The sequence below is a fragment of the Bombus bifarius genome, unplaced genomic scaffold (genome assembly GCF_011952205.1).
Source record: "Bombus bifarius isolate JDL3187 unplaced genomic scaffold, Bbif_JDL3187 scf7180000008213, whole genome shotgun sequence".
NCBI lineage: Eukaryota > Metazoa > Arthropoda > Insecta > Hymenoptera > Apidae > Bombus > Bombus bifarius.
The window spans coordinates 2,798,576-2,818,269 of record NW_022884516.1 but is presented as its reverse complement, the minus strand read 5'-3'; the positions used below and the strand labels follow the sequence as shown (position 1 = coordinate 2,818,269).

The following is a 19,694-nucleotide window of genomic DNA, read 5'->3' as shown; positions in this document are numbered from 1 at the left end:
GAGGACTTTTCTTCGAAGAAAGTCGCGCCTGTAAATTCGCTAATTTTCTTTCAAAGGAAACCTTCCGGTAAATTTTCCGCGGAATAAATCCCCGTGGCAACGAATAAATGGGGTAGGATCGACAAAGAGTCGAGGTCTGAGCTCGAGCCGGCTATCTCGACCTCCTGTCAGTCGATCCTACGAACCGTACCGTAACAACCATGATCTCTGCCTCCCTCTCTCTCTCTCTCTCTCTCTGTCTCTCTCTCAACGACGTCTCATTGTTTGCGTTTCCTGTATACGCGCGTCTATACACCGGTGTCCTTTATCTTAATTCCATTACACTTCGCAACGCGACACGACCCAGCCAACTGCGTGCCGGTAATGCACCCTCTGACTCAGCCTGCCCGGCAACAACCACCGAGCCACCCTTCTACAACCGACTCGTCACTGTAATTTCGTGCAAGCTACTTTGACGTATCCTTGACTCTCGCCGCTTGGAAATCTCGACCCTCATCCTCTTACTCTGGACTCCTTATTCATTCGCGGTAATTCAACCCCCTCTCTACAGTCTATCGCTAAAGGGGTGGTGCAGGGGGTTAGTTGGGGTTGTTGGTGTTATTTCTTTAGAACCAAGTCGTGACTTTGGTATTTTATTCGTTTTCTCATTGTTGGGCGATCGCGCTGACTAATTAGACCCTCGTTGCGTACAACTTTCGAGGGCGAAACGAAGCATGGCTATAGTGTGAAGGGTGGTTTTCGCTTGTCTTGACCAGCTGGAATATTTCTGTCGGTTTTTGTCGACGGGGAAACTGGTTTTATACGAGAAAATAAATGGTTGTTATATTTGGAAGAGACAGGCATTGTTATTAACGACGTTTTCTTACCCAGAATCGTCTATAGAAGAATTAAGATTGGTAAAATTATTTTGATAGAAGAGATAACGATATTTCATTTAGATTTTACGTTAGATTTTATGTTAAAGAAGAATCACGAATGAATTTAATATTTGATCCAGCTGACGGTCTCGTTTCATTTTTATTACAGATAGGTACGACACCGCGTACGCCTGCGAGGGCAAGACCTTGTGGATTGAGTGCGGCGAGGGAAAGCTGATCCACCTCATACGCGCGAACTATGGAAGGTTCTCGATAACGATATGCAACGAGCACGGAAACACCGATTGGAGCGTGAACTGCATGTCACCGAAATCCTTTCGGGTGCTGAACAGCGAGTAAGTATTCCGATGATCGACGTACTTGCATCCTACATACGCAACTGATTCTGATCAATCAGCCTCTTCCCCCCATCCTTTATCCCTATTTTACGAATCGCGTCAAGGAATCACGATGGCGACGTCAAATCGAATCCGTTCTAGAGCTCTGCCGATATTATCGAAAGCGAAAAAGAGGAGAAATAAGGGAAGAAAAAATAAACCGAAAAAGAAAAGAGAGAAAAGCGGGAACGGTCAGGCTGACAAGCATTTTCTATCCTTAATGAGTCGAGTAGCACCAATTAAAGGAGACGTCCGATCCGATCGAGCGTAGATCGCGCTTGTCACCTGGTCCCCGGGTTATCGAACGATCCGACTTTCCACATGGATCGGTATCTACACGGCGAAGCTTTTACGACCGTTCCATTCGAGAGATATCCAGCATGACACCTGAGAGTCTAGCTCGTTCCCTTCGCGGTAACGAGAAACGCTTCCTGAACGGTGCCGTGCGCGCGTGTCCGTGTATATATCGATCATAGTCTTTCGATGACCTTGGACGAGAGGCCGATCTATACGATCTATCCGAGCGAATCTCGATCCGATCGCGCGGATCTATCCCTCGGCAGCCAGAGTTACGCGCGCGCTATTGGACGGTTCGGTCAGTACCCGGGAGTGAAAAATTATTAACCGTCGAGTATGCGGAAATTCGACTCGTCGATTTCGCACGGAGGGAAGATGCTGTCCGGAGATGTGTGGCCGTTCTTCGAACCGCGAAAGCGTCTCTCTCGGATCAATCGTTTGAAATATCGATCTACTCAACTTCGAATATTTTTCCATGCTTTTGAAACTGTTCTTAACGCATCTTCATTTATGTGGTAGTAAAATATGTTAGTAACAGCGTGGAGAGAAAGCTTGCAAGTTGGATAAAGGTTTAACGAGATAGCACGTGTACTCTCGCATCCATAAGTCACCGGATACTTGCCTACTTTGGGCAAAATGTTTTTTAGAATGTACAATGTTTTCCACATTACGTGCATTGTTTTCGACATTTGACGCAAATACTAACTTCGTTTCATAGTGCAAATTAGTTCGTAGTATAAAATCGCACGTATTTGAATTCGATCGAGTGTCTTACAGATAAATGATAAAATAAATTCAAGAAATCGTACACCTACATTCTAGCGATCGTTTCACCTAAAATAAACAAGTGTTTGGTGACTTATGGACGGCAGTATATCTGACCGTATAAAATATTAAACGTGGTTCGAGATAACCGATTACAGTCACATTATTAAATCAAGGCAGCTTTCACGCGACTGCAATTATTCTACTAAAGTTATCGGATTTCTTAAAATCAGAGTAATAATTTTGAACGGATACGAAAGGACACGAGCCATCAGCTTCCTCGACGTTGTTCCATCTCTATCCCTGTCCGCCCACGGAAATGGAGCAAAGAGCATGGAGTCGAAATCGCGAGGAAATAAACGAAGGGGTAAAGGATGGGGGAAAAGAGGATATATCCAGAGAAGAAGGAAAACGAGGAAGGAGTGGACGGCTTCATATGGTCCAGCGAACTGGCCAATTGCTTGACCATTGAAGAGCGTATTTCGCGGCGGATCAGAGCGGTAGGAAGAATCGCAAACTCAGCGGTCGCTTCTCTATCTCGGTCCTCGTGAACATCCCCTCTATTTCCTTCGGTCTTCGTGTCTTTGCGTCCTCCTAAGTTTCAAACACATGCACACTCGTATAAACGTATACATATGAAATATATACACTCATGGACACACGCGTTTCACGCGCATTTCCACGTGTCACAAGATCCACGTTCCACCGATCCGTATTCTAGGATACCCAACCTGATGAAATATCCTGCGGATTCCTTTTTCTATATTCTGATTTTTTATTTCTTTTTTTGTCTCTTTCTTTTCGTTTGAACGGCACACGGCGAAATCGGGAATCTGTCGCAGCCGTTGGTCTAGATGTTCGATTCGAAAGAGCAGAAGGTAAAGGGAAACGATGAGAGAGAAAGATATAGAGAGAAGAGAGACAAAGGGAAAACGGTGACGTAGAATTTCGTTGATCTGACGCGAAGCGCGTTTCGTCGTTGTGATTAATAGCTCGCTAGCGGAAATTAGTTTCGCGGGAAACTAAAAAAGGGAAAACGTGACTCTTGCTATGTCTCACGACGATAAGACCGTCGACGTGCCGGTAGTGTGAATAATTGGGAAAGATAATCGCGATGACGAATCAAAATCGTATCCATTAACGTTATCGTCGCGTAGCTCTGAAAGCGGTAGCTGCGAGCAAACTCGATCCCCGTTGTCGATTACGTTGGTGAAACCAAGGAAGAAGAAAGCGAAACGACGATGAGGAATAAGAAGAGGAAGAGAAAGAAGACGAAGAAGAAGAAGAAGGAAAAGAGACATAAGAAGACTGCGAGAATACAAAAGCGCCACGTAATCGCGTAAGAGCCGCTAGAAGCACGCGTTAATATCGAAATGTGCCACCGTCTAGGGCTTGAAGTAGATTTTCAGAAAAATGCATTTAAAGTTCGTGGCGCCGCGCCGTCTCTCGCCGGCTTCGAGTCGGTCTAAGGACCTCCTTTGGCTGACGAGTAATAACTTCCGGATTAACTTTAAGTGGAGAAGTTCCACGGTGTTGCTTCTACCGTGGAGTCATACACGTATACGTCTGTCGCGGTTCTACACGCGTGCATACGACGACTCTCTATCTATGCGTTTCGCAAGACGAGGCAAGAGAGTTTGACGTCAATTTAACTCGTTTCGCGGAATCGATCGAGAAGATCACCAGTTTGCCTGATCGTAATCACCGTTCCTTCCCTTCGTATACGTTCGCCTTTCTCTCTTTTCTCTCGTTCTCTCTCATTCTCTCTCGTTCTCTCTTGACAATCATCTGTAACCTTTTTGCTTCTTTCCTCTTCGTGGATCCATCTAGACTTCGTGGCGACTTTTTCTCCGTTTCTACTTGTCGTGTCTCAAAAGTATATTCCGCGAAACTGGAAAAACGTTGTGCAATAGTATATATATATATTAGTACATATATTAGCCGCTGAATATCGAACGAATATCGCGAACAGTGTACCAGCGAAGACGGTTTCTCTCGTAGAAAAATATCTGTACCTCGGATACGTATTAGTAGCTGGTTTAATTTTCAGATCGAATTGCATATTTTCTCTTGATTATCCGCATCCCATTTTTCCAAATCAGAACGAGAACTGGACGGCTTTAACGTGATACGCGGATCGTCCCCTATCGACACCGTTATCGCCGGCGTCGTCTATGAGAAGCGGCGGATCTCTGGTACATTTCTCGCGAGGACATCTCATTTAGCCAAAAAATCGAGAATCAACGGCGCGAATTTTTATCAACTCGCTCGATTCGAGAATCTCGTTCACGAGTAGTCGTAACTTTCGCATAATTGAAACCGCTTTTATTTTCGTTCGTTTGATCTTTGTTACATCCTTTGCAATAACCGATCCCGTTTGTTACGTTTAACCTGCTCTTTCCTTTAACATCAGGGTGTAGTTGGGGCAAGGTGCATCGACTTTCATAAAAATTCACACGCATGTATATACTCTCGCTTGAAACATTTACCGCTAGGTGTTCTGGGTCTACCTTCCACAGTGTTTCGCTCCGAAAGATCCTTTGTTAATGCGATCCCTGTGAATAATGAGACTTTGTTTCACTCATTAACGCGTTACCTGGCATTGTGAATGGGAGCTATGCAATCTTTGGTGTACGTTTCACAAATCTCGTACATTTAGTCGATCGCCAACGATTTCGATTCTAATTTAAATTCTAGCTGGAAGATCGTAGATTTCTCGAACATATCCATTCGCAAACTCTTATATGCCATTTAATGCGTTTTTTAACATCCTCTCCTAACATTATTCCTTAGGAAGGCTTTTTTTCTAGAGGTAAGCAAAATGGAGCAAGCGTATCCTAAATCAAGGGACAAGTAGTTCACGGTAATTCTGAGGATGATACATGTCATCCTTCTCTCTGTTCTCTCGCAAGCTACACTCGCCACTTCCTCCTAACGCATCTCTATAGTTATACCGGTGTGGAATTATGAGTGTGTTCTCTCTTTCTCTTTATCTATGCTCGTTAGCTTCTTCCCTGTATCAACTTTACCTTCAACGATTATACGATTTAGTTTACCTTCACGATTTATTAGTATCTATCGTTTCAACGCCATGATCCATCGCTGTTCGCGATAGACGTTGTTAGCCACAAGTATTAGGACACTTACTCGAACAAATCGTAACTATTTATGTAATTATTTGGTATTTTAAACGAAGTAACGGATCTATAATAAAATATCTAAAAATTAAAAGCAGCGGGACGATCGTAATACTTGTGGCCAGCAGTGTATATATCGCACATGTGTTTCAAGCGTCAGAAATCAAACTAATTCAGTTCTGTGATCGAAAACTATCATTAGATATTACAATATGATATAGTTAAATAATATTTGATCATCCTAGTTTCCTCGAGACTGTTCCTTTTGTCAATATTAAAGTAATACTTTCTTACTTTTCCTGAAAAACTTTTTCTAGTTTTGAAATACGTGTGCGGTAATCCCCCGCAAAAATCGACCAATCGACGTCTCACGCGTCGACCAAAGAAACTTTTCGCAATCTTGCTTCAACAAAATATCCAAGTTGAAAAACTGTTCTCGTCGAGAAATCGTCTAATTCACGCGCCATGTTGAGGAACATCGATCGCGGATTAACAGCGATGGGCTACGGACAAAGCCGGAAACCAGCGTCGAAACGACGGATTGACGGTTGTACAGGCCGGTTAGAGACAGATTTATCAAGGGTGCGCTGGGCACGTACGAGATTACGATTTAAGTGAAACTGGGCAGGGGGCGGCTTTGCCGGAACGATTAATGAAATTGAACGGCCGGGTTTCGCTGCGAAACTCAGTCTACGGAATTAATGACGCGCGCCGCGCGTAACCGTGGAAATGTTCATTACACCAGTTGAGAAATGACGCGGCTGGTTTGCTAGATTTTCCACTCTTAATCTGCCACGCTAGAAACCGGTGAGCAATTAGATCGGAAAAGAATGACCAATTTACTGGTCGCGGGCTCCAGCGTGAAAATTAGTTCCGTTTTATGTGTCGTATTAACAGCTCGCCACCAAGAGGCACAGTTTAAAATCAGTGTAATCACCTCTTTCGAAGCATCACGATCGATCGATCATTACGATCTTTCTTTTACGTTTTGCATTTTATACTGTTACTGGCTTGGTTTTTGTTGCGGTGATTTGTAGAGTAGACTTTCGTAACCGATTTGCTAATTGTCTTAGCGCTTCGTCTAATTGGATACTTTGAAGCATTGGTACGTGGTAATGCTTGATGATTAAGACAAGATAAATTTATCGTAGATAGTATACATAATAAAAGCGCATTAAAATCGGAAACGTTTAAGTGACCAAAACATCTTCGTTATTCAAAGTTTTCATTGATCGGATTTTAATCAATTATATATCTCTTTTTATAACTATCTATACTTGAATCTAGGATTAACTTTTGATAAATATATTCAATATTTTCGAGATACATAACTTGATAGCGTTGTCATTCTAATTCTGGCTTTATTCATCAAATACTTATAATTGCATTACAATATTTATAAAATATCGAGAATAAGAATTTTCGAAATTTTCTCCATCAATAACGTACTGTAATCGAAAGTGAAAGTTCCAAAGTTTTTCGTGCGAACCAGCCATACGTTCGAGACAGCTTGACGAGCAGGTATACACGCTATAATACAAAGTGATCATCGAGAAAAGTAGCTGAAAGAGCTCGTAGCGAGGCTGTTGCCATCCCAAACCTTCTGGGAACGAATTCTTTCCACCAGGTTGCGCAATCGCGGCGTAATTACATTGCGCTAATAGCCACTCGATGATTCGATTCTCGTCGTTAACTCGGACCGGCCAGGGAACCAGTTCGAAAACTTCAAGATCCTCGAACCTTCTTTTCTATCAACTTGTTTTTTCTTTCTTCTCGTTCATCACGGTATCTCCACAAACGAAAACCAGTCACCGTTACGATTCACAATGTTCCCAACGTTTGATCATTCAACGCAATACGATTCATTAAAAAATAAAAAATACAAGAGAAACTCGACTGGATAGCTGTTTAAAATATTTTTAACGTAAATAGTTACGACCACCGCGGAATTACAGGTGTTAATATTTAACTGATAAACACGACACGGTGGTCCAGGTCTGACTGAGTGATAAAAGGAATAAAAAAAATAAAAAAATATTTTATATGAAGCGATACTCGGTGTTTGTGTTCTTAATATTTATATTTTCGTGATATTCTGTATCCAGTCGCGGCTATACACCGATGATAATCGATGACACAACGCGATACGTGTGGAGCGCGTGTCGATTCTCGTTACGTTCGGAAATTAAATTCAACGTTTCCTGATTCCCGGGTGCTTGTTAGTTTGCCAGTTAATAACGAGCGATCAACGAGAAGGGAGAAAAAAAAATAGACAGAAAAGAAGGGACATATATAAATGAGCATAACGAGAAAGAGAAAAATAGTACAAAGGCGAGGGTAGGTGGAGAAAGGAGATTGTTTCACGCTACACGGGGATATGTTACGGCGTAATCGATCCGACGTAGATACATTAAACAATTTCACGATTCGTCATCGTCCTCGAAGAGGATAATTAACCATGACAGAAAACGTGAGAAGAACGTAATTTCGTACCGCAATCAGCCGAACATAATCTTGACCGGGATAACAAACAATTATGAGAACGTCTACCACGAAATTCTATCTTGTCCTGTCGGATATTTGTCAAAATACACCCATTTCACGATCAAAGAAAGAAACGGGAAAAATAAATAGAAAGGAAAGCTTGGTTTCTCTGGTTCCCGGTGCCTCGTTGATAAACAAGTTTCTCTGTTATGGGAGAATAGCTGCTAATGAAATGATCACGGTACACGTCGTTTTCGCGATGTGAAAAAAGCTGTTCGTGTTTATCCTTCATTCCTCTGCGGGAATTTTTCTTCGTGACAGGTTCCTTGCGTGTTTTGCTCCTGGCTAATACAACGATCGTACGGAAATCGTAAACATATCCGTAATTTTTCGACGAAACACTTTGAACAAAGTCTATTCGCGAACGCGTTTTCTGATACTATTTCTATATTTTATCGCGTTGTTACAGATCTCGATAAAATGTTTAGTACTCTTAGTCAAAATTTTACGAAACATTCACTTGAATATTTTCTTAAAATATCTAAGATATCAAGGATGAAATAAATGAAAGAAAAGTGAAGCAATCAACGTAAGTACTTACATACGTGCATCGTTCAACAAAAGACAACAGTGAAAGAGTAAAATGGCGTTTGGTCGAAACCGAGCATCGTTCGATCGATACGTACTCGAAAAGCCAGCCGTTTCTCGAGGTGATTTTTCGCGAACGGTGCTCTCTCCGATAATTGCATTTGCATAAAATAAGCCGTGTCAATCTCCATCGACCGATCGAAAATTAGAACTTTTCTGACTTTCTTTAATTCGATAAACTTGTATTATTTTGCAAGCTCTTTCCCATCTCGGTTCGTCCCGGCTTTAGCATTTAACCTAAACTAATTGCAGTCTCGAGAATTCCGTCGATAATCGTATTATACGAAATTAGTTCTTTCATTCAATCAAAAGACATTAACGCGATCGTGGCCGCTGTCGCGGTTACTCTTCGCCTCTCGATTGTAGCCTCGATCGTTCTTCCTGTTCTTTTGCCTTTCCTTTCTCCTCCCTCTCTCTCTCTCTCTCTCTCTCTCTCTCTCTCTCTGTTTTTTTGATTCTTTTCTTTTTAATTCCTCTCTTCGCCTGGTTCCAATCTCACCGGCTGTTCGTTAAAAGGCAGCAGCACAATTCTCCGCTCGTCCTACCTTTTCGTCGGATTTTTCAATCGACCGTTCGTCCTTTTTCATTCAAAAAATACACTCGAACATGTTTGTCTGGTCGCCTCTCGAATTTTTTCTCGAGGACGATCGAGAGGCTTACTCTGGTCGGGATTTTCATTAGTCCCTTAAATGGTCGGTCGAAACGTTAATAGACGTTGACTGTAATTGGCGAGCAAAGCGTTCGACCGTCGATAAACTATTAACGCAATGCGGTTCCCAACCATGGCACCGTCGTGAGAACGCTTTTACGACACTGTCGTTGATCCCAGTTAATAGAATGTGATTTTCTACGCTGCTCGATATAATCGCAGGATTATCCACTTAAATCATTGTGTAAAAGATTGCTTCATTGATGTTTCTTTTCATCCCTGATAATTAATCGATGCTTCGGAACTACACTTAAAAAAGAAGGTTTAGCTCGCCAGCCACTTTATCTACGGTATATAGCTTTATAACCGACTTTATTAAAGAACTAACCGAATCTCTATAACCGTATTCGTTTAATACGAGATCCTCGACAACCATATTGCGTTTATACCAGTTTCGAATGTAACTCGTTCTAAGAATAAGACACCATCGTATCCGCACACGTTCTACGTATCTTCGAGTTCTCTCGACAAAACTCGTTTAATCCTCTGGCAGATTAAGAGGAAGAGACTTGAACAGGGAGGAGGAGAGAAGAGAGAGAAAGAGCAAGAGAGTTAGAGAGCTCCCAGTTAGGTACTTAAAAGTATTCCAATCACGAGAACGCGGCGAAAGTCCGACGAATATTTCTCGTTACCCTCGTGGAACAGGGTTGTAGGGTGGTGCACAGGCGGATACAGGGTGGAAGCGCGGAACGAATAAAGGTAGAACCAAAAGGAGGGTGAAAACGAGCGGGAAAGCTACGAGGGTAATATTTAAAACATTATACTACGGAAAAAGGAAATGAATTTTTGTAGATACGCAATGTATATATTGCACTTTCCGTGATATCCTTGCTCCATCTTGATACACAAGCGACCAATTGCATGCCACAAAGTTTATTATATAATGTACTCTTACAGACGTAGAGAGTTGCTGGATGTTTGTACAGCTCGTTACAGCCACGATCGTGCGCACGTTCTGTTCGATCATTGTAACGCTTTGCGCTGGCCAGTTAGCGGATTCGTTGCAATGATCCATTAGGAGTTTCCCTTTCAATCAACGATTCCTCAATTGCGAGTTAAATAATCTATTTACGTGAATTTTTATTTGAAGAGAACTGTTATGGAAATGAACGATCGTGGCGGTAACTAGAGGATTCGCAGAAGGAGATCTTAAATCGTGATATTTTTATCGATAGATCGATACTGTCAGTCATTAGACTGACAAGATAGAACACAGTCATTAAGAAAAAAATTGATATAAAAATTTGTTTATCAGCCTTTTTGGGAAGAATAATTTGTTCTGTAATATCGCGTAATCTTATGAATCATGTTACACGTTAAGAACTCTTTTTGCGACGCTACTATTCCAGGTTTAATTCGTAATGGAAAGGAAAAATGAACATATACATACTTATACATAAAAGAACGCCACGTGTGCTACCATGGATCTTTTTCCCTTTACTCTTGTCACCGTCCGGAATGCTACGAAGAGATGCTCCTGTGTTGTGTTCTCTTGTTTCTCCACTCTGACACGATCGCCGCACACACGTCCTTGTGGTGTCTGCGAGGGAAATTATCCTGGGGAAAATTCTTTCTGGATCAGAGGCTTTTTCGTCGACATTCGTCACATCCTTTCGTCTCACGGCAATCACAGTCTGAATCAATTTCCTCTAGAGATTCTGCACAAAATCTTTTCGCTGTCCATTCGTTATACCGTTCCGTGCAAATTGTTCGCGAACTACTCGCTATATATTTCCAAAAGATTGATGAAAAAGCGAAGTCAGAAAAATTTGATAAAAAATTCGGTTTTGAAATGTGTCATTTGTTTAAGAGCACGGGCTATCGTTTAGCACGGTGAACGTACAGAATGCACGTTTACAGATCCCGTGTTACGCTAAAAATAAGCATCGAAGGATGAAATTAGTCGGCGACTTGTCCAGCCATGGGTGAACGTATCCGTGGCATCCTGCTCGCAAAACGAGCGGATCGAAACAGCTTCGTGACGAAGTGCAATATTCCGTAGACAACGTAAGATCGATTAATTACTTGTTCTGACTAAAACAAATTGCAGATCGTTTTTTTTCTTTTTCCAATCTTCGTGCATCTAGTAGTATACGGTATTTTAATTACATTCCGATACTCGCTTACTTGTTATCCTATCAAAAAACAAACATAGCATAACCAATTACTACGTCAATCGGAACAATATCTGGCATTAATCAATGCATAATTAACAATATTGCAATTACATGGAATTAAAAAAAAAAAACGTTTAACATCACTCCCTCCGCTGAAAAAGTAATTCATACGAGATGAATCGTCTCATTCTACTAATATCATCGATGGGTAATCAATAAAAATTTTTCAAGACACTACATCAATTACCATTTAAAAGCGTTTTATTAACCTCCCAAGAGGATCTCTCTTTCGCTCGTCATCGCGCGTTACGCGGTAATGATCGTTTACAAACGGATGATCGAGTTTCTCAAAGCGACCAATTTTCGACGTGCGCTCCCTCGTTCCTCGGTCCGGTTCTTTTTTGCCACGATTGTTCGTTTTGCTCGCGTCCAACATCGCGCGGACCATGCGCGCAACGACCGTATCTCTGTGTCTCTCGCAAAACGTCAAAGGAAAACGATCTCGTTTCTCGACGCGTGATTTTCGGTAGCTCGTGCGTCTCCACCCTCTTCGAAGATTCGCGAACAATCGACGATACTCGGCTTCTCTTGCACAAAGAAATTCCTTCGTCGATTAAAAAGTCACACGAGCTTCGGATACGAGTCGAAACGGGAACCGCCTCGTGTTCTCCCGTCTCTGTTCCACGAACATCCGCTGCCGCCGCCGCCGCCGCCGCCGCCGCATGTGTATACCGTTCGTTCGATTTGTGTGTTGTTCGCGCATTTCTCTCCCCTGCCGGTACGTTTCCGAACGACGAAACCGTAGGCGTGACTCGACTCGCGTTACGACCTCGCGATTCCACGCAGATACGGCCACGCGAATCAGCCCCGAAACGGTTTTTCATAATCTTCCTCGGGGCTTGGTTAATTGATTTTTCGTCGATACACGCCACACTCGAAGCAACGGGATGAGAAAAGGCCAATCGTTCTTCGACGTTCGATTAATTTCGCGCGGGAGCGCCATCACCGTCATTCGATCAATCGCGTAGCACGTTTCTGCTTCCCTCGTACCGATCCGCCGACGTTTCCGCCCATTTCGATCGCGTTTCCGGTTAAAACAGAATCTGTGTAGCCACGCCATCGTCACGAATCTCATTTCGCCTGGTCATTTTCCACGCGAATGGCACTTTCGTGTCATCTAATCGACCAAAAAACTTGACCATCGATCGTTTACGTAGATCGTTTAGATAGTTTCGGTAAATGCATTGCATTTTTCACGCGTGTCGGTTGTAATTCCTCATTTTCGTCTTCAACTTTGATTACTCGAAACGTTTTAGAAACTTCGTTTCATGATTGATGCAATTCGATTACCGCTTCAAAGATCGCATGAAAATATAACAAGATTTTAATTCAAGTAAAAGTACAAAGGATAGAAAATAAGAAAACAGGAATTACATACGTCCTGTAAAATTCATTGAATAATCGATAAATATTTAGTTTTTTTAATAAGAGATCGGGTTTGTACAAAAGTTCCGCTCGCGAAACGTAGGTTAAAGCGACGAGGTGTCGCGTGACAGTCGAGCGTCGTGGCCGTTCCCTTTGGCGTTATTAAACGCCAGGTGCATAAATAAGGATATCGTAAATCATCGGGCAGAATTTTAGATAGGAGAAAAACGCCGGGTTCGAGCTATCATTTGAATAAACTTTTGCGGAAGACTTTAGGTCCGAGTTTTATTTAGCAGTTAGATCGAATCGGCGTTTTTTAATGGCCGTCTCTCTCAGCAGGAGGGGAAGGCAATTTTTTAATCGTTTCCTTTCTTTAATATATTAGAACAAGAATTTTACTGGAATCGGATTTTCCTTTGTTTTTGACATCTGTTGTATAATTCACGCGTTGTTACATTTACAGGCGACGTTTCGGTGGTCGTTCGAAATAGCCGTAAATTATTCGAGCTAACCTGAGGCACGCGGATATGTATAACGATAACGATAAATTTTGCATATCGCGGAATGTAAATACGTCTGTGTTTGAAGGTGTTAAATCGCGAAGATGAACGACGGAGCTATATGATTCGTGTCTAAGCATGCACGGTAAAACCACTCAACGTAACGATAGACAAGTTTCATTAAGGATTCCTAGCGTTTTTCCCGTTGGCTAAATTACACATTTCAAAATGTCTGACGCTCGATCGTACTAAATTACTTTAAGTGGATCGTTCAATCCACTTTCAGAATCGTTTCATTTTCTTCTACTCTGTTGTAAAATACCATTCGAATACTATTTACCACAATCCAATAAGCGCACATAGATTACTTTTTTGGGTCATACTTTCCTGTAAATACCTATGGGCAACTATCTATTATACTTCTCTTCGCTGATCTATCGGAATATCATTTATAATATCGACATGCAAACGCGTTGTGAAACCGGAGAAAAAAAAAGTGTTCATCGAAATTGAAATTTTAATGCAGTACCAGAAACGAGGTGAGAGCTCTCTTTGTAACGCGTAAAACGGTCATTAAACCGATGCGGAGTCGATCAAAAGTTCCATGCATAGATTATACGCGTATCTTCGTAATATGGGGAGGGGGAAGCAATTGGACAGGAAGCGGTCGCAAAATAAAAGAGGTTGGTCGGTTCGGAACGTCGCGCCGAGGCGGCGGGCTTTTCGCGGTTGAAACTCCTTTTTCGTGCGCCGAAACGTCGCGTCGGCTCGGTGAAAAAATAACAGTGGTTGGCCCAGATAAATAACGGGGCGAACCGTGAACGGGTCGAAACGTATTAAATCCGGGGTCAGCCCAGGCGTGTCGGAAGGCTCGTCTGAATCGTCGTGAAATCGATGATTAAAGCACGACCACCAGGCAGAAAGGAGTCGCGCGATACGACGGGCAAACGCGACCGGCATGTCGACTCAGATGGAAACGAACGATGAAAGGGAGAAGGGACTGTAAGAGGGGTCGAAGGAAACCGAAGGCCTTAATAACGAGCGGCGCAACATCCGCGAAATGGCGATTTTTCGTGTTCACTCGTAGTTTATCCGTCTGAAATTACGTTTACCCTCGCCAGTGGTTCTATTTGGCGGCGCGCGTGCAAGGAGGACGATCCCTGACGAAAAGGGGAGCGACGTCATCGCGACACGAACCAACGTCGTCGAGAGAAAATACGCGTTTATTTACTGCGTTTAAAATATAATTTTAGATCTTCGTATAATTTTGTTTTCTTCGCTCTTGCTTTCCATCAGCTACGTTTAATGAATTCACAGAAGCGTAACCTTTTACGGAGCATAAGTTAAGTGGAAGAGGCACGTGCGAGAAGTGAGAATCAAGAATCGAACCGGATTTGTCGATAACAGGAACGTTTCGGTCCCGTTTTCTTCTCCCATAACATAGTAATCTACTAGCGGGGCCAATTACACGAAGTAACCAGAAGTTCCCGGTAGCCTGTCGATACACGCCACTCGAATCACGACAAATTGACGTGGCCGGAACCCGTAGCAAAGTCAACAGGAATCCCGCCCTTTCGGTTGGCGATCGATTGTCGTCGTGTCAGCGGCGCGAATTAATCCTTCCCGCCCGAAGGAACGTTTCTCTTTTACCTTCCTTCCTTCCTGTTGTTCGTTCGTCGTGTTCACGCCCCCGGAAAATCCGTGTTTCAACCTCGATGAAGGGAGAGAAAAAATTGTTTCGAGACGATGGAGAACAGGGGTTTTCGGATGAAATTTCGGGTGAAAAGCAGAGGCCGGTTAATCCTCTGAAATAGTAGCTGCCACGAGGACCGATAACAGGTCGTGTGTGGGCTTTTCACCTGCACACCGCTCCGCCTGGCCAACAATGGGCCGTGCACTCGCTTTAATGGCTCGCCCCCGATCGAGATTAAACCGTGCACACTTTACCGATTCTAAGGTGGGAGCCCCGCGTGCGTGTATTATGCAGAAAGTAAACGGCGTGGCTGGATCGAAGCGACGAGTTCGCCGGGATCGACGAAGCAACGCGAGATGTTTTGTTTGATCGTGGTGAATGTGGGAAATTGGCTACGTTCGCGTTCGTTGTAAAATATAGTATATCGTGGAATCTCGCTAGGAAGATGGGAAAGAGTTATTTATATAGAGTACAGTGGTACCTAATATCCAGTGCTCCAGATGGAGTAGATACGTTATGAAATATGGCATATTTATCTTTCAAAAGAATTAAAATTACCTCGGAATAAATATTCTATCGACGCAGCGATCGAGGAATTCGAGAATATTTAACATAATATACTATAAAAGAAGGAACAAGACGAACGTGTAAAACTGTATGAAACGTTAATTAATAGCCGCATCGATGCTGATCATTAAGTCGGGCGCACTTCCACGTCATCGATCGGTTCGTTACGGGCGTTTTCTCTCTTTCCGTTCCTTCGCGTCAACGGGATTTTTCTAATAATATCAGAAAGCGACACCAGGTACTTTTTTTACTTCGTCCGAAGTGGCGAAAGGTATAAAGAAAGAAGAAAGGTCGCGTTTAATTCATCGATTTATTTTTAATGGAACGATTTTGTTTTAAGAGGCGAAAGCTGCTTTCGTTGCTAAGACGATTATAGTTCGCTTTAAATCAAACGACCAGCGATCCATGCGAACGATGACGAAACGTCGCGTCGTCGGGATTAGAATCGGGCGAAAACATCTTTGAAGTGATTGAAGATTTGGAAATAAGTAGAAAACTCCGATGTCGTCGGAGACACGCGGCTTCCCACGCGTCATCGTCGAACGCGATTTTTCGTTCCATTGTGCTTTGTAAGAGAGCAAAGCTTCGAAAGTTCCTCGCGAATACGTCAATAAGGTACTCTTTAACGAAGGAGGCACTTGCAAAGTATTGCTCGGAAGAAGGGGCAATTGTAATGTAGGATTCCTCTCGAAAGTTTACTATTTCGTAGCACCGATACTTTCGCGTTCGTTCGACGAGTGTACTCAAGAATGAAGTGCAACGTTTAAAAGAAGAACCAAATCTTTCGTTTGGTGTTTTCGGTTTAATCGGCGATCGTATACGATTTTAAGTAAAACTATGGAAATCGCGAACGAAAACTATAGATTAAAAGAGAGAAGAACATTTTATTTAGGCAGATTTTTAAACGCGCTTGAGTTTAGAATTCAAGTTTTCTGCATGATACTCGTATCACTGTACATACACACCGTTGTACTATTAACACGAAACGATCGGCGCACGATGTTGCGAATACGAGTTCATCTGTCCTACCACGAACGTATACTGCGCTTTTACAACTACTGCAAATCTCTATTTCTACTAACTCATTGTTCTGTTGTTATTTGCTAACACGTGTACCTCGTGAATATCGAACATCTGTTGTTACTAACATCGCTCCCGGAACGCTGTCGCGACCCGTTTGAAAATAACATATTACAAAATCTAATATCACGTTCGATTGGAACATCGAAACGCTTAAAAATGTTCTCTATTTTCGATTGTAAATACCTTGCAAAGTTTCATAGTTGGAGCTGTGAGTCAAAGAATCATTGAAACTCGAAGTTAGAGGATACTCCCAAGATCGCCACGGTTCACATTTCATCGACGCCATTGATTCTCGTTAATCAAATCCATTTCATCGAATCTTCGTGACTTATCATTGTCCCCTGGGGTGACTTTTCTACTCACGTGACGATTACAGGTGCAATTATCGTAATTCCTGTTCGGTGGACGTACGCAGCGAGATTTTCGAGGAAGACCCGTGTCCCGGAACCGGGAAGTACATCGAGGCGCAGTACTATTGCCTAGGTTGGTGCACACTTTTCTTTTCGACCGACGAATCTTCCTTCGTCGAGTTACACACAAGCTGCTCAGGATCACGATTTTTCCAAGATAAACGCGATTAAATGGACAAATATGATTAAAAAATTTGAAAACTCGCGCGGAATACCTTGGAGAAAAGCGTGAATCTTCGAGATGCGAAAAAGCAACGAAAGACACAAACTTTGTCGAAAAAGTCTCTCCATTCGCGAATATCCCTCTTCGAGCATCCATAACGGTAAGAGAGAAGGGACAGGATCCATGGTTCAGTACACTTTGGTAAGGGTGTACGTTTGTCATGTTAACCGACCAATCGCAACCCAGGTGCAACGACCAGCAGAACTGCAGCATTGTTGCATCGACGCTGCAATTCGGCGATCCCTGTCCCAACACGCACAAGTACCTCGAGGCGCATTATCGTTGCCTGTCCGGTAAGTAAGACTCCACCATTTTTGTACGCGCCCTTCCCTTCGTAATATCTCTGTACCCTGTATCGTTTATTCTACGAACGGTCTTCCGTAGATACCGGCAAACGATCGCATAGGCGCCGACTTTGCGATCATTTTCAGCATATTCCTTTCCAAGATCATATAGAAGAAACCTTTGCGATTATTAGAATATTACTTAAATTACATTAATCGAATTGTACTCTTCTTGTACTCGATCGTTAAAGAGATCCTATTTAAATTTTTATTTAAGGATTAACATGATACGTTATCGTTAAAAATTCATAGTGTTTTTTTTTTTTTTGTTAATTATAATCAACCAATTACACGTTCAACATGTATTACAAAATAATTTAGAAAACTATTTATAACTGAAGGAGTTTCTGATTTTTATATTCGTTTTCTGAAACCAGCTGATCTTTCGATAACAAGTATAATCGTTAAGTTTTTTCCCCGACGTCGATATCGATGATTATTAGGCAAAAAATTCAGGAGCCGATTTTTTATCTGTACGATTCTCGAGAACGATGGTACGCATCTCGAGATTCTCATGTTCTAGAGCTCGATATTCGCTTTTTTTATCAGGCCGTTTATATACATAGCGTACGGGTAAAAAGCTGTTCAACTGACCGCGAGAATCGATTAGAATTTCCCGAAGCCGGCGCTTATGATTCACGTTGCCCACGTAACTGCGAGCCCGTGTCCCGATAAAGATCTTCCAGCGGCTTGCATCGGCTATGCACTCTCCAGACAGACGAAGTATAAAGTGAAGAAAAGAAAAGATCGCATGGAGAGGAAAGAGAGAGAAGAAGAGAGGTGGAAGGGTTGGCGAAGACGTGATCTTTGCGATCGAGAAATCGATCGTAGGGATCGGTAACGCAGAGGAACACACGGCTGCACGTCCAACTTTTCTGACGTGTTTCGTATCGTAATGAAACTCTTCTACGACCCAATAAGAGCAAACAGCAGAGAGATCAAGAGAAGCAGGGAAGATTACTGCAAACGTCGATCGTTACGCTCGATGATACTGCGATTCGACTGTGACGAAACGACGTTTCAACGTGTTACAGTAAATCCGCATCAGTACTTTCTATTAATTTGCCTCTGATCAATTATTAATACTCGTATCAATTTTACTGCTAGCAATTTACATATTATATACATTGACATACGCAGCGTACGTTATTGTAATCATAACCATAGGAGTAGCTTAACATTTTCGATTCATAAACGCGTGAAAATACATATACAGAACCAGACATCGAGATTTTTTAAAATGTTCAAAAGGAAATCACCTCCATTGACTCTCTATACGCATACGTTCTATAGAATGATAAACTGAGTGTATCGTTGCTAGTATTTGAAGACTTTACGACGTTCAAACAGACTCTAACTAGCAGCGAACGAATGAAGCTGACTTTCCTGACCTTTCAGCGTTAACACCCACCGGTTACGACCTACCAAAACCACCAAGCAACGCAATCACTTATTGGACCATAAAGTGTCAACCCTCTGCTCTCTCTATGGCTCTCTCTGTTCGCCTTTTACAGCTTCCAAACACATCCTCTTCGTCTGATCGATATCCAGGAGGCTCGATAGATCGGTCCAACCGACGTGTATATTCAAGAGGGAGTAAGGGATCTGTTGGTAGCCCCGATACCACGAGAAAGCCTCTCTATTTCTCTCTCGTCCGTCCCTCTGTATGCATACGGGTGTCCTTCTCTTGCATAGCCGACTATCGTAACGGACATCGGCGACGTCCGGTATTTTACCTTATCGCCAACCCCTTCGGCCAATAAAGATGACCCCTATAGAGATAGTACCGCGAAATACGCGGACCATCCCGTTCAGGGATTAACTGCCGTCGCCATCTTGGGTTAAAGATCGTTTTCTCCTCTTAGGCCAGATATAGTCGCGATATCGGCCTCGAAGGTAGGCTAATCCTGCCGCTCGCTTCCACTCGCTTCACCGAATGGCCAAGACCTTTCGTTTTCGGGAATATTTCTGTCGCGATCGATACAACATCACGATTGTTCGACCGATGCATTGAACCATCCAGACCAAAGGATGTCT

At 42.7% G+C, this 19,694-nt stretch overlaps 1 protein-coding gene across 3 annotated transcripts in view; it reads left to right on the top strand.

Annotated features, from left to right (window-relative positions):
* The first annotated feature begins 1,041 nt into the window (after window positions 1–1,041).
* LOC117210797 (adhesion G protein-coupled receptor L3-like) overlaps window positions 1,042–19,694 on the top strand; it is a 37,045-nt gene continuing 18,392 nt past the window's right edge. For all 3 annotated transcript variants that reach the window (XM_033454139.1, XM_033454140.1, XM_033454138.1), the window contains exons 1-2: window positions 1,042–1,213; window positions 17,500–17,606. In XM_033454139.1, coding sequence (XP_033310030.1) covers window positions 1,179–1,213; window positions 17,500–17,606 — 142 coding nt within the window. In that variant the 5' untranslated portion in view covers window positions 1,042–1,178. The remainder of the gene's footprint in view (window positions 1,214–17,499; window positions 17,607–19,694) is intronic.